Raw genomic sequence first — 15,037 nt, forward strand, 5'->3', positions numbered from 1 at the left:
TTCTCTGTTTGGTTTATGTAAGAATCCCACACACTTGATGTAAAAAAAAAAAAAATCACACACCTTCAATTATGTGAACAAATGATCTACTCTAACGGTAAAGCTAAAAACAAGCGAAATACCTAAATATAATCAAATTAGGTAATAAAAATTATAGTTGGCACCATCGTTGGGTTTTACTTCTTCAAATTTGATTTCTTAGACTTCTAAAAGCACCAATATACTTTCAACTAAATAGTTTTTGATCTCAACTAAATCTCTTTCAAGTACATTTTATACTCGAATATACACACAATTATCGCATTGTTGTTGTTGTAAAAATGTACGTACATTGTACTACACACGAACTCCAACCCAAGAAAAAATCCCTTATAATTACCCTAACACTACTTGCACACACACACACAGCCAAAACCTTACCTATCAAGTTAACAATATTTCTAAACAATATGAACGGCATGAGTGGATCTTCTTCGGCGGCTCCTGCACCTTCGCCGTCGGATTTCTTCCAACATCGCCACCGTCATCATGGTGGCATGATGCACATGACTTTCTTTTGGGGAAAAAACACCGAGGTTCTATTTGACGGCTGGCCAGGGACCAGTCTGACTATGTATTGGGTCTGCCTAGCCGCCATTTTCGCATTTTCAGCATTGTCAGAATGGATTTCGCGGTGCGGGGTCATGAAAGCCGGTCCGGCTACCTTTGGCGGCGGGATAGTCCAGACGGTGGTTTACACTGTGAGGGCTGGTTTATCTTATTTGATCATGTTGGCTGTAATGTCATTCAATGGAGGAGTCTTCTTGGCTGCAATGGCTGGCTTTGGATTAGGGTTTATGATTTTTGGAAGTAGGGCTTTTAAGGACACTGCTGGTAATCACACTCACACCGACGTTCAATCACATTGTTGACTTCCGATGAGCATATAATAATAATGAAAATAAAATCACATTTTGGGAATTCAGTATATTTATTCTCTTTTTTTTTGAACGACTATTCTCATTTATGGTCTTGTTTAGGTCTAATATTTTGTGATCAGTTTTAGTTCAATAAAAACGTTCATCTACATAACTATCTCTCTTTGGTGATTGTGCAGAAGTCATATTTTTCCTGGATTTGTTTAATGTAATTTTGTTATATATCTTTGGTCAACTTATGTATACCTAATTACTTGCGATATGCAAGCAAGAATTCTATATTGATGTCACTCTTCGAATGAAAATAAAGTAAATATTTCTGCCTCTTTTATCGGATTTCTCAGATTTGTTTGTTTTGTTTCTATTAAGCAGATATTTAGGGAAAACTAGTTTGGATATAAAAGAAAAGACGTCATGGGCCTAGAGGAATATATAGTTGCTTGGATCAATTGCTATAGAAATGCGTAGATAAGAACCCACTTGTCGGTGCAAGTAAACAATGAAAAGAAAAAGAAGAAAACAAAGAGAAGTCACATGAGAGTGGAGCAATGTACACCGTCACTGGCTCACAATTAATTTGAGTAATGGCAAAACGTGAGTGCACATGAACCTTATAAAGTGAAAGTAAAGAATAAGTGCACATGAACCTTCCAAAGTGAAAGTACGAAGAATACGAAGAAGTCGGCGGATTTAAGACCAGCCACGAGGCCACCACGAGCATGTCATATTTTTTCACATTTCCACACATCTTAACGCGTTCCGTTGGATGAACATTGAGACACTAAACTAGTTATTCCAAAAACTATAACTATAATTCTAAAACATTTGTAAAGGAAGTTTAAGCATACTAAGGAGATGGACATAAGAATGAAGACGTAATAATCAAATTAAGACTTTTTATTATACTGGCGAAATGTATATATATAATGCTTTTATTACAAGGAATCTTACATTAAAAAAAAACAACCCGTCCCTTTTATTACAATAGACACGCAATATATATGAACACATATATGCATATTACAATAGACATGCATATTATATGAACACATATATGCATATTTTATTGTTCTTTTATCAGAAGACTTACTGATTTTACTAGAACCATCTTAAGGAACCACCAATAAAAAATAACAAATTCACTCCCTTCTAAAATCTATATAAAAATGATGATTTTAAAATTTGTCACACATTCTGACCCACTATAAAATATTCAATCCAAAAAGACACTACCTTTTGAAAACCTATAACTTCAGCAACCAATAGCATTCCAATGTTCGATCAGTACGTCCATTCATGTGGCAAATCTGCCAACGGTTCTTGGTGTCTCTCGGCCGACGTCTCCGCCATGTGCGGAGGCCCACTCTCTGCCCGGGTTGATGAACTACTTTTGTGACTGTTGTTGTTTTTGTTCTTTACGGACACCAACAAAGCATCTATATGGTAAATATTATCAATTAAAAGTGTTAACTGGTCGGTTAAAGAAAAAGAATATGAAGAATCCACTCATATCAAAAGATACACTCAAAACCCAAAATTTACATATAAGTTACATACTTGCATGTGTCTAATATGATGTAATATAGTAGAACTTTAAATAATAATTATAATAAACATGCATAGCAATGAATTCCAAAATTTCAGCGACTTTGAGAGGTTTTGTAGACTTTGAGAGGTTTTGTACTGTTTATATCTAAATATATAGTTAATACTTGTAAATCATAAGTTCACTCAAAAGAATACAAGAATAAATAACGAAAAAGATGGTTGGTACCATGAAAGGGAGGGATATCAGAAGATAATGTAGAAGGAACGCCCAATTTGTCAAAGTGAATTTTCAAAGCTTCCACTACTCTTGCTGGTATTATTACTGTTGAACATCCTGCAACCAATATTTTTCAAGAACAAAAGTCAAACTTTCAGTAAACTGTTTGGTTGAGACATTAATTTCATAGAACGACAACAAATCTTAATACCAACAACACAATATCATCTAAAGTGTCACCACCTACCACCAATATCTAAGCCACATTAAATCAAATGATGCCGAAAGGAATTTTATAGTATTTATTAAGAAAGGAAGACGATATTTGTTGACAAGTCCACCGACACCTTGATTGGGTAACGGTTAAGAGTTGAAATGCAATAATTTACAAATCCACCGACTCCTAGATCACTAGGACCACCGATTCAATTTCAAAACCAAAAGAAAATGAAATAAAAAAATCATGGTTGGTGTAATACATGCTGCTGGTGTGCGACTTACAACTTTAAGTGCCTAGCTATTTAAGTACGAACTCGAATATAGTACTATATTTAGAAGAAAACAGTACACTATGTTATTCAGTTATAGCATTGGGTATTGTCAATGACTCAATGATCGAATAATGACATAACAAAGAATCACAAGACGAATAATTATCTAGGTTATCGTAGATTATAATCCACTATCGAATGAAACAACTGGGGTTTCAAGAAAACAAAATGAATGATAATGATTTTCAACCTAAATGGTTTATTTTGTTGAAAGGGAAAGAGAGTAACAATGGGGACCAACAAGCAGAGAGGCAAGATATTTATGAAGGGCATAACTGCTAATTCGGCCACAAAAAAACCAACTTTACAAGAAAAGAGTTTAACTGGTGAGAAGGAATCTTTGGAATCTACTCAGTCTTTTTTTTTTGGCAGCTGGAATCTACTCAGTCAAACAATGTACCAACGTAAGATAAAGATTCTTATTATATCTTGGTCCTAAATAATTGAGATCTAAGCAATCGATAGTCGACCACAGAAAAAAAGAATGACGCACTATAAATTTAAAGATAAAATTTAAGCTAAAACTAACTCTAATGTTTTCAGTGGTTTATTGTTACAATTTAATGAAATTACTAAATCTAGTATAGACACAAGATTCCCCCCCCCCCCCTAACTATGTCAACCCCTATAAAACAAAGTAGGAATCTCAAAGTTAGACGACGACGTCGTTTCATATTTATTTTTATCTGTTGTCTATTATAATACGTAACCTTCTTTAAAACCACATTTTGTCGAAAAAAATCAAAACATAAACTTAGTGCTAAATTAATATGGAATTATTGGCTGGCTCTAACCTGATTTCTTGCCAGACTCCATAACAGTACCATGACTGCGTGGCAAGAACACTCCAGTTCCACCCGACCCGGCTCTCGAACCCAACCCGTCAACGAACACCGCCTTCACGGCTGACTTTGGTCTCTGTAGGTTGTGGTAGCTTTTTTCTTTGTGTCTTAATGCATCATCATTTCGTTCCTTGTCTTTCTCCTTTTTGATCTTCTGGAACTATATACACAAAATTAACATCATCATTGCACCCGACGGTGGTAACAAAACTCTGTTTTCGTTACGGTTAATTTTAAACCGTTGTATTATAACCGACAATTTAAAAAAAAAATATTCTAATTAATTATCAACTGATAAAAATGAGCTCACGTTAGCTTGAACAGATCGGATCTGCTCATCGATGAGAGCTTGTTTTGATTGAAAAGGAATTATAACAGGACTCTTTTCCACCGTCGCTTGCACGGCCGGCGTTAAAGGCGGTGATGGTTCTCGGGAAGGACCGACAGGGCTGCTATAACCTGAGGCGAATGGTGACCAAAGAGTCGACTGCGGCGAGCCAGAGCCAGAGCCACCACCACAAGACTGAATAGAAGAAGAAGAAAGATTACTTAGGAATATGAGATTGAATAAAAGAGTAAAGAATCGAATCTCTTGGGTTTTAAAAAAACTTGTACCTTCTGATGCGTTTCATCGTCCTGAAGCATATAGCTAGTCATCTGACGAGTCAACTCTGCAACGTACTCGTCTTCACCTTCGTTTTGTGGCTTTGGTGAATCCGGGTCCGAGTCGGATCGGAGGGAGCTTGTGGTTGGAGTGAAGAAAGTTGGGGCTGTGTGCTCAGAAAAAGAGCTAAAGAAATCTATGTTTTGTAGTTCAGTTGATTCCATTTGATGATTTTCTTCTAGAAAAAATATTTGGATAGATACAGACAGAACAGAGAGAGAAACAAACAGAGGAAAGCAAGCACAAAGAGAAGAGAAGAGAAGAGAGAGAAGCTTGTGCGAAAGAGAGATATATAAAGAAGGAAGAAGAAGACAGCTTTAGCAGAAGGCGTTACGACAATTTCACCTGTCAATTGTTGCTAGTTGCGACTCACGAGAGAGTTAAGGATTAAGGAAAGCATTTATAAAAAGTATCCCAATATGTACACATATTTATTTTCTATCATTTTTTTCTGAAATATGAATGCATTTATTTATTATTTAACTGTTTTAGGTGAATGTTTATAAAATTTCTCTTAAAATAGTGTATTCAACCTAAATTGATTTTCCTACTATTTAAAGCTTCAATAACTAATATGAGAGACTAATTGGGAAAGTAATAGTGTTTCAAAAAAAAAAAAAAAAAAATTTGGGAAAGTAATAATGTTATTCAGTTATTACCTGTCAATTAACGTTTTTAAATTTGTCTAACAGTGTTTTAAAGTCACGTTATTTTCGTTTATATGCCGTGTTTAGTATTCAAATTTATTTTGATGGTAAGTCCCAAATAAACTTTCAGCAAAAAAAAAAAGTGCCAAATAAACTTGTATAAACAAACTACATGTATGGATCTCCTTTTTCTCTCACATAATTTTTTCAAACAAAGTTGGTTAACTAATAATCAAATTTAAATGCACAATTTGTTTAACATTGTTAAACATTTGGTGCTAGTGAATAACTCTTGCACATGATTTGAATTTTGAATCAATATGCAAAGTTTATTTTTCGATAGATGAACCCATCTATTAAGACATCAACGGACTTATCAATTATCATAATAAGATTTCCAATAAAATTAAAAAATGTGCAGTATAACTTGTAATAGAAGTTATGTGTTGCATCCTCTAATTCTGGTAGCCATGACATAAAATATCATTCTTCTCCTAACTTCTAACTAATGAAGAGCTGCTAACTATAACCAAATCGAAACCAATTAAACTAAGATTCCATTATCAATTATCATAAATACATAATTTTTTATATTGTACAGCTTTAAACAACATACAATTTTATATCCAATCCCTAGTAAATCTGTAATTTTCACTTTGAAATATATTTAAATAGAAACATTAACTCGGTTTATGATAGAAATTTCTTATGAGCTAGCCATACGGGGTTGCATCTCTATACTATATTTGTTTAGGTGATATATATATGTGACTCTAAGTCAACTAATGCAGCTCGGGATGAGTTATTCGGATTTCCGGAGACAAAACTATAGTATATGTTTCTTCTTTCTATGCGATGTTTTGAAGTAACGAATGTTAGAGCATCAGCATTAGTGAACCCCTTGGAAGGGGTTCACAAAACATTTTTTTATTATTATTTTTTTTCTGTTTGATTTTTGTTTTTAAAAAAAAAAAAAAAAAAAATTATAACCGGACCAACCGCGGGCCGCCACGTGTCGTGGGGCCCGCGCTACAGTGATGATCCGGATTCAGTGCAGTGAACTTCTAAGAGGGAGGTTCATTGCTTTTGTTTATTTTAATATTTTTTTTTTTTCGAAAACTGTGTGAACTCCCCATGGAGTTCACTAATGCAGATGCTCTTAGGTTTCACCTTTGAAGAGCTGACCAAACGTAAGTAAGCACTCTTTTTCTTGGTATATAAATATACTAAAGATAGCTCCTTCCTACTCCCACTAGCTAATTGCTTTTGGAATTCACATTCTAATTGAGAAAAAAATATTGATTTGTTTCCCGATTCTGCAACGTTTTACTCGATAATTGATATTAGTTGATTTTTATTAGACGAAAGTAGGTCTAAAATACCTTTATTGTAAAGTCTTTATCTAACAACCATCAACCATGTATATATTGGACTTTCGAGTATGGGATAATCAAACTTCTAACACTGACTTGTTTTCCTGGATGTAATGTTTTAAAACAATACATTTTTATTAGAACTGTTTTTCAAGGCACATCCATAGAAAATATGAATTGTATGCACATCTTTACAACTGAACCTGAACGTAGATGCTACTTTTAGGCTTGGTCTGATATATATATTAATATAGATTAGTCAAACAACAATGTCGTTGTAGTATAGTGGTAAGTATTCCCGCCTGTCACGCGGTTGACCCGGGTTCGATCCCCGGCAACGGCGTCTATTTTTTTCCCTGTTTTGTTTCCTTTCTATAAACACATCGTCGTTTTTTTAACAGAACAAGACACCTCGGCGTTTTTCCTCGCTTAAGACGGCAGATCTCTCTTAAACCAATCACCTGCGACGTCCAGCATCTCCGGCACGAAGCTCATTCGTTAGAAGCGGCAAGAACAAAAAAACTCCTCTGGTTCTTGGAATCGCAGGGAGATTAGTGAGAGAAAAGAGATGAAAGTCATCATTTGATGTTCTCAGCTTTTAAACGAGTGTTTGGAGAAAACAAGAAACCACGAGAAAATGTCGTTGGAGATGGCCCAGTTTTGAAATAATGACTTAAGGATTTGGTTCCGACGTAAAGATGTCTGTCTGGTTTGATCACTGGTAAAATTCTACATATTTGATTACCCAAAAAAAATGCTACATATTTCATCTTTTTTTGTTGAACATGAGAAAGAGAGAAGCAGAGTAAATACTGATACAGTTCATTACCAACACACGTTTACTAGGAGAGCTCTTTCAATATTATCGCCAAATATATTATCCTTTGTTCTGCATAAGCTTATTTATACAAAAGTCTTGATTGGTAGATAATTAGTATATGACTTGAGCTTCATGAGAGATTTACAAAGAAACTGGTTCTTTAGTAATAAAGAGAACCTTGCCACCAGTTTCCTCTTGAAACATCTTGCGAGTTATGTCCATTAGCATCGTTTTCTTGGCTTCTTGGACCCTCGTTTTTAACCTGAGTAATGGTTTCTCTGATCAGCCAAGTCCTCTGATTTATTTATTTATTTTGTTTTGAAAGTTATTTGCAAAATATACATAAGCTAAGAATACTCACTGTAGGGTAAGTTTGGTTGGTGGTGGATCGAGGGTATACGTCTTGGCCACCGTAGTAAAGAGAAGAGCTTAGATTGCATGGCTCAACTCTGTCTTGTGCATTTGAAGTTTCTCTACGTTGAGCTGTGTAAGAAAGTATATTCATAAGAACTCACAGCCAGTTGTTAAAAAAAAAAAAGAACTCACAGCCATTCTTTGAGAATTCAAAGAAGAAGGAATTTTTTTCTTTCTCACTGACCTTGTGAGCCATGTTTGGAGCTTTGACCATCTCTTGCAACGCCCTGAGAAATCAAATAAAGAAACCGAAGTGTAAGCCTCAAGAATCATTCTGATTACTCAAGAAACAAAACTTGAAGAAAAGGAAGGTAATATAACCTTGGAGGGATGAGGGAAAATGGAGGAGAAGATTCCAGAGGAAGAAGATGGCGGCACAGGATCTTTGGAACCGAATAGTTCGGTTGTTAAAGAAGAAGAAGTTGATGATACAACTCGTCCTTTACCTTCCATTAATAATTGTCAAAGTTTATACTCTACTCACTTTGAAACAGATTATCTTTGTGATTCTGTTATGTAAGAGAACTTGGAATGAAGAGGGGGATAGTTGTGTAAGGTTTGTGATATTGCAATAAGATCTCAATGGGGCTATATATACATAATGCCACAAGGGATTAGGTTATGGAGATAGTGGAGCCATCATGATCATGAACAGCATCCATCAAGAAATGTAGCTTATTATGGGTATGTTTTCTCTTTTTGATGCTGAAAAGACTTGCTTCTTTTCCTATTTCTCGTTTTAAATTATTTCAATTTTATTTTCCTTGTAAGAGAAATTTAGAAGCTTCGCTATCTTTTATTCTTTGCCACTGGTTTTTTTTTTTTTTAACTTGTAACGATTTATTTTAGATTTTCCTCTAAATGTTTGTTTGTAGTAAGCCTATTGACAAATTTGGATTCTTTATCTCTTCCGGATAAAGACGCGAACAGTTAGATTCTTCAAAGACTTCAATGTTCAATGTTTCTCTTGTAATAACAAAAAGAGCTATCTTAAAGAGGATAAGTCCGGCACCGGATCTGATGTCCAACCAATCCTATGTGGCCACGTGCCATTCCGAAGATAAGTTGCCGACCCTCCTTGGTCACATAGGGCCAAAGTTGAAAAGAAAACAAAAGAAGAATTTGAGCTTCTTTAAATCTCACGCATGTTGTTTATATGATCCGTTTTCTAATCTAAAATAGTTGCCATTTTAAACATAATTAGGAGAACGTAATACTACCCAAAAACAATAGTTATATATAACTTTAATATATCTCTTTATATGTATAATAAAGATATACATCTTTATATGTATAATAATTATTTTGTTTAAAAGAAAATAAAATTTAATCAAAGAAGATGAGGTCCACGAAAAATTTCCACTTGATGAAGGCTCACAATTTTTTTGCTTCTTTATCTTGAAGGCTCACAAATTTTTTTTTTTTGATCAAATAAGGCTCACAAATTAATCAATACTTCTTCAAAAAATATAATGAAAAAATATCTGGGAGGTTTTTAAACAATAAAAGTAATTAATCAACATAAATTTCATTTTGTTTCATGTATACTAAATTTTAGTGGTCGTCCTTGATAAATTATAAAGCTTCAGATTAAAAATTTATAATTAGTTGAATGAACGAACAGTTATGAACAAATTGGGAACCTTTCATAAATTTTGTTTTGTAGTATTCTCGAACTCAAAAACTTATGATAGTTCTAAATAAGACATTTTGATTCATAAATTTTGTTTTGTCTTATCATTAGATATTATTAAGTGATAACAACATAAATATATATGAGTTGGAATACTTTAGATATTAATATGTCTCTCAACTCAAAATGATATCTCATCATACGACAAAAAAAAAACGTCCTCTCTATTTATATGAAAAACTTAAAAAACTTAGAATTCACATAAAGTAGTGTGAAAAAAAGAATGATCTGTTTTTTTCTAAAAAATTATAAATGTATCACGCATGAGTTTAAAGAAAGAAAGAAATGTATCACGTGATGATGATACACGTTGTCTACACGTAGTTGGGAAGAGAGATTCAGAAGAAAAGATTCAGTTCCCGGGAATAGTATTCATAACGACATTTCATCTTATGCTATAATTATCTCAAATTGGAGACCAAAAATTCTAGCTGCCTTGAAAAATTGGCACATATACGATCCTTTTGCGAATATTTCAAAAGCATCAAACATACGAATATTTATGGAAATGTTACAGATACATATATTTACTCAAATATTCGTACATTTGTCAATTTATATACTGGTAGAGTAAAAGCATGTAAAGACTGAGAACGGTTGTCTATTCTTGATAAGATAGATTCTCATGTAAGAGATTCTTCTCACTGGTCCCTAATGTCCATAAAAAAAAAATTACTATCCAAAAAGTGGATAACCGAAGTACGCGACTTTAGTAGTGAGTTTGTTTTTTGAATGTTTATACGCACTTTCATGCTCTAGAAAAATACATAGTTGAAATCTTTGGACGCTCAGATCTTATCAGAGCCATCAACGGAAGAGACTCAATCAAGGAACTCTTTGGAATACTCCATGACATTCAAAGCTTATCTTGTGATCTCTTTGTAATCTCCTTTAATTATGCTTCTCGGACTGAAAACAGGGCAGCATATGCGCTTGCAGAGGCTACACTGCAATCCTGTAACTCCATTATGTATTCGCTTATGTTTCTAATGAATGTCTTGCCCAAAAAAAAAAAAGAAATCTTTGGATTTGTAATCAATTGTTCTCGAGATCAATAGAAGTTTTGACAGGATTATCACATCTTCATTATAATCTATTTGTATAATAAATATTCGAGATAGATATTTGAATCGATGAAAGATACTAGCTAAAGTTTGATGCTTGATTGAGATTACACATTAAGCGTTAGGGATAAGTTCTAATATAGTACTATTTTAGTCAATAGGTTGAAGAAGAAGAATGGAGTCGTATCTTTTGTTTGGTAATTAAAGGAATGATATCTAAATGACTAGATTAGATAATATTCTCTTAACTCTAATATGCAGATTTGTTTGACTTATTGTGTAGATTATACGCCGCCAATTATTGAACATATTTATTTCATTTTATTCGAGAACAAGAATTTGTCAAATACTCTTTTTATACCTTGCTAGCATCTTCTTTTGAGTTTTATATGATCTCTGGGCACTGATAGTATTTAACTGATAAGTTAAATATCTGTATAAGATAAGGTAGTATTTGATAATTAATTAGCTGAAAATGTTAATTGGATTTTTTATCAAAAAGAAAATGATTGGATTTGGAGAAAATCATAAAATTAATTGACATTCACATGTAAGCGAATGAGAGTCGTATAACGTCTTCTCTTGCTTAAGCCTATTTGAATTCTGGTCATCAAGTTGTTTTTTATCCAAGAAAATCAAGATTACTAAATAAACAGTACTCTATATTATTAAATGTCGTTTCTGTGACAGAAAATAATAGCTGGGAATCGTCTACAGTCTCTTGAGATCTATATTTTACAGACTTTTCTACAAAGTTTGTCACTGTAGTAAAATCGTTTTCTATCTTTGAACGAATAAACAGCTTATTATTTTATGTACAGTTATAGACTTAGAGTCCAAGATGTGTTGTATATATCGTATTTTATTAGAAGGATGATAAAACATTCGATATGATCGCATAATACTTCACAGCGACCCCTGATTAGAAATTGATATTCTGAAGAAGTTCGTCATGGATAGATATGTATATGACAGTATGTGTCGATGGATCCGTGAGTTTCGCTTCTTCTGCAATCTTGTGAAATAAAAGAGTTATAAGAGAAATTAAAAAAATATTCACTACACATTCTTGTGAACTCCTCTCGCTTTTCTTTTTCTCGCAGATATCTGCATATTCTGTTTAGTTAGACAAAATTAATAAAATAAGTATAAAAAATCAATGGTTACAAACTTACAGGTCACTAGGGAGCCAAATATGAGTTCTTAGTCCTGGGTGTATGCCACGCTCATTAATCACGTCCAGGTGGTGGAGTTTCAGCGTCACGCTCGGGAAACCGAAACTACGTCGCCCAATCCATTGCTATAAAATTCAATTTCAAGCAAAAGAAATGACCATTATTGATAGACACAAACTACAGGTTTTAGTCTTCTATGGATTATCTTTTACAAGTTTTTGGGTAACAAACTCAGACCAAACTTGTCTCCCCAAAAATTCTAACATAGCCTGGTGATCGGTGAACTTTCGGTTGATTTTTTTTAAAAGGAGATTGGGTATTCGAACCAAATTTGACTTGTTTGAACTTGAACATAACTCGGGTTTGATTTGCTTAGCGTGAAACTTAGGATTAAAGTTTCGGTTGGGTTGGGTTTAGTGATTTTGATTCAATTAATACTCAGTTCTAAGGGCATTTCGAACCATGACACTAAATTTGGAGTTGAAATTACACCAAATTTGGTGTTTTAATGTCATCTCTAATAATTTTTTTTTTGTCATCTCTAACCATGACACCAAATATTACACCAAAAGTAATATAATATATTATTTGATGTTTTCAGTTCTAATAATTTTTATATTTTTATTACTTGTAATTAATAAATAATTATCTTATCGCACTTTGATATTATGTTTGTTAATTTTTTTTGTAATTTTCTGTTTATCAAATTTATTTACATTTATATATTTTTGGTTTTAAATATTATACCTTTTATGTATACAATTTATATAATATATTATATCAAAAATTAAAAACTATTAATTATGAAAAGTACATAACATAATATATTTATTTTGATAAAACTTGTATTAGTTAGTAATACAAATTTAACTATATTATCAAATAAAAATAAAAATGTTATTTTAATGTTTGGTTAATATAATAGTACTACATAAAGCTGTAATTAATTACTATTAGATAACTTTACAATAATATCATATTATTAATTGTTCATTATTGACTAAATTGAATAAGATTATAATCGATATTTGAAAATAAAACTATATTACATCATACTGATTCTGAAAAATATATTAGATATGTAAAAATAATTTTAAAATACAAAAAAATGCAGTATATTTATGTTTAGTTACAAATTTTAACTAAATAATAATAATTGAATTACAATAGTAAATGAAACATAATAAAATATACATATAAAATATTTGGTGTGATGCCAAACACTATTCACTCTAGTGTTTTTTTTTTGTCTTATTGGAAAAGAAACTACGGGCGTTTTGTTATCCAATTAGAATTGGCCTAAGTCAGAATATGTCAGTGACTCAAAGTCCCAAACATACTTTTTCCGTTTACACCATATTCATCTGTTAATCCCTCTTTGATCTTTTTTTGGTTAAAATCCCTCTTTGATCTGGTTTGGTTATTTATAAAGTTTGTAACCTTTTTACATGAAAGCTTATTGCTTTCCTCCTCAGTGAGCCATGGCGCAAACCCGTCGAAGGACAACCCGTGGCTGGTGACAATTTGGCTCGGTGTGTAACTAATTAGTAAATATACACATCAAGCAATAGATTGTATATATAAGTATAAAGAAGATGCATGATGAGTGTTATAGTTTAGTTGTACTGGGCCGATTCAATTAATCGAGAGACCTTGGCTCTAAACCCGGAACAAAATATGAAATCATTTACTTCCCGGTGACACTACGAAGCAATGAGAAAGGGTGACGTTCGATAGTGGCGTAGTCGTCGTTTGATGATAAATAAAATGAATAAAGAGGAAATGTCTGGTTCACATTGATGAATATGTTAGAACTTCAGTGGTTCATACTGATGAATATGTCAGAACTTCAGTGGTTCCGTCACTTTTGTAAATCATGGTGAATCCTCTAAGTTTTAGATGTTAGATTTTTTAATTAGATTAGTTACGACTTGGGACAAGTTTTTTTTTGTTACTTTAAATTTCTTGTATTATAAAAGAACCACGTAAAATCTGTTATGATCTAAATTCCGTGTATATTATTTTCATCTGAGAAGAATACTTAATTGATAGCACAACAACATACGTTTTCAGCATTACAAACGCCTCGACCTGGCATTGGTATAAGCTTCATTCTCTTACAAAACGCAGTGCAGCCTCTTTCCCCTCCGCCTTCACAGGGAGCTACTGTGTAGCAATTATAATCACTCTCTACTCCAAAACCTATTGAAATAATAATCATAACACCGGTATATACACATTCACAAAAATAATATAGAAAAAATGGAAGTAAAGAGTTTAACAAGTCAGTACCAGAAGTTCTATCAGATGTTTTATGGCATCGTAAAAAAGATATGACACAGAGGATGGTAAGAACAAATGCAACCAAAAACTTTTTGGTGATAGCCATTATATGATAGTGTCTTTCTTTTTGGTTACGATTTTCTCTACTGAGGCTGATCAGATTTTATACATAAACATAAGTAAAATAATATCTTTTTTGGTCAAAGAGTCAATGTACATACTCTTCCAATTTATTTCTTTAGATTTGTATAGTCAAACACCAAAAAGATAGGTAAATAGACTATATCAGAACAATGTTAACACGATTGGTTGTAACCGTAGATATTCTAGACAACCAAAATTTAGTATCCCTTATATATTAATTGAGGAACATTTGAAAAGATGTAACCTCAATTTTGTATTAATTAAAAGAGGCCCCAATGCATAGGTGGCACTCAATTAGGTAGTCAATTACATTCAATTGAAAAATAAGTAGGTCCACATTCGATTTTTATATGTTGTTAGATACATAAGTTGGATCAAACTATATGATATAATGATATGATATGATATTTTTTTCCTTAAATAAAACCTACGGAATTACCATAAATGACTAATATATATATGACAATTAATGAGTTTAATAATAAAGATTTGATAACAATGTATATCTCCTCCATCATTTTTTTGTTTAATTTTATATTATTAAAATAAATTAAACAATCAAATTAGCTATAAAAATAAAATTTAGATTTTTTCGTATATGTTATATTTTGAATTTTTAAAAACGACAATAAATGACTAAAACTATTAAAATTATTATGTTAAAAATTAATGATCAATGGTTTAA

General features: G+C 32.5%; 4 protein-coding genes and 1 non-coding gene across 6 annotated transcripts; 2 read left to right on the forward strand and 3 right to left on the reverse strand.

Moving 5' to 3' along the window:
• Positions 1-276: 276 nt before the first annotated feature.
• LOC103856642 (copper transporter 3) lies at positions 277-1,071 on the forward strand. Its single transcript, XM_009133759.3, has one exon. It carries the CDS (start codon positions 321-323, stop codon positions 909-911), a length of 591 nt encoding a protein of 196 aa, XP_009132007.2. The 5' UTR covers positions 277-320; the 3' UTR covers positions 912-1,071.
• Positions 1,072-1,796: 725 nt separating this feature from the next.
• On the reverse strand, positions 1,797-6,143 carry LOC103856645. Of its 2 annotated transcripts, XM_009133760.3 has the most exons (5): positions 4,691-5,174; positions 4,386-4,598; positions 4,028-4,235; positions 2,692-2,799; positions 1,797-2,353 (listed from the first exon to the last, which is right to left on the reverse strand). In XM_009133760.3, exons 1-5 carry the CDS (start codon positions 4,901-4,903, stop codon positions 2,199-2,201), a joined length of 897 nt encoding a protein of 298 aa, XP_009132008.1. In that variant the 5' UTR covers positions 4,904-5,174; the 3' UTR covers positions 1,797-2,198. The 2 variants fall into 2 exon arrangements, with proteins under 2 accessions (XP_009132008.1, XP_033142622.1); XM_033286731.1 differs by lacking the exons at positions 1,797-2,353; positions 2,692-2,799 and adding an exon at positions 2,813-3,954 and having other exon boundaries at positions 4,691-6,143.
• An 887-nt stretch (positions 6,144-7,030) lies between these two features.
• On the forward strand, positions 7,031-7,102 carry TRNAD-GUC. The gene has a single exon. It is a non-coding gene; the product is annotated as a tRNA-Asp (tRNA).
• Positions 7,103-7,478: 376 nt separating this feature from the next.
• LOC103856646 lies at positions 7,479-13,863 on the reverse strand. Its single transcript, XM_009133761.3, has 4 exons — positions 8,315-13,863; positions 8,178-8,220; positions 7,941-8,062; positions 7,479-7,841 (listed from the first exon to the last, which is right to left on the reverse strand). The coding sequence occupies exons 1-4, from the start codon at positions 8,444-8,446 to the stop codon at positions 7,740-7,742; spliced, it is 399 nt and encodes a 132-aa protein (XP_009132009.1). The 5' UTR covers positions 8,447-13,863; the 3' UTR covers positions 7,479-7,739.
• A 64-nt stretch (positions 13,864-13,927) lies between these two features.
• LOC117132489 (putative defensin-like protein 110) lies at positions 13,928-14,724 on the reverse strand. The gene has a single exon (XM_033286733.1). It carries the CDS (start codon positions 14,312-14,314, stop codon positions 13,967-13,969), a length of 348 nt encoding a protein of 115 aa, XP_033142624.1. The 5' UTR covers positions 14,315-14,724; the 3' UTR covers positions 13,928-13,966.
• Positions 14,725-15,037: the final 313 nt, after the last annotated feature.

The sequence above is a fragment of the Brassica rapa genome, chromosome A03 (assembly GCF_000309985.2).
Source record: "Brassica rapa cultivar Chiifu-401-42 chromosome A03, CAAS_Brap_v3.01, whole genome shotgun sequence".
NCBI lineage: Eukaryota > Viridiplantae > Streptophyta > Magnoliopsida > Brassicales > Brassicaceae > Brassica > Brassica rapa.

Bases quoted from the DNA above. Each gene is read 5' to 3' on its own strand.
- LOC103856642 (XM_009133759.3), top strand. From the start codon at position 321: ATGTACGTACATTGTACTACACACGAACTCCAACCCAAGAAAAAATCC.
- LOC103856645 (XM_009133760.3), bottom strand. From the start codon at position 4,903: ATGGAATCAACTGAACTACAAAACATAGATTTCTTTAGCTCTTTTTCT. The intron at 2,800-4,027 runs GTTAGAGCCAGC...TATTGGTTGCAG, and splicing joins GGAGTCTGGCAAGAAATCAG to GATGTTCAACAGTAATAATA. The intron at 2,354-2,691 runs GTACCAACCATC...TTTACCATATAG, and splicing joins TGATATCCCTCCCTTTCATG to ATGCTTTGTTGGTGTCCGTA.
- LOC103856646 (XM_009133761.3), bottom strand. From the start codon at position 8,446: ATGGAAGGTAAAGGACGAGTTGTATCATCAACTTCTTCTTCTTTAACA. The intron at 8,221-8,314 runs GTTATATTACCT...TTGATTTCTCAG, and splicing joins TTTTCCCTCATCCCTCCAAG to GGCGTTGCAAGAGATGGTCA. The intron at 8,063-8,177 runs GTCAGTGAGAAA...TTTCTTACACAG, and splicing joins CTCCAAACATGGCTCACAAG to CTCAACGTAGAGAAACTTCA.
- LOC117132489 (XM_033286733.1), bottom strand. From the start codon at position 14,314: ATGGCTATCACCAAAAAGTTTTTGGTTGCATTTGTTCTTACCATCCTC.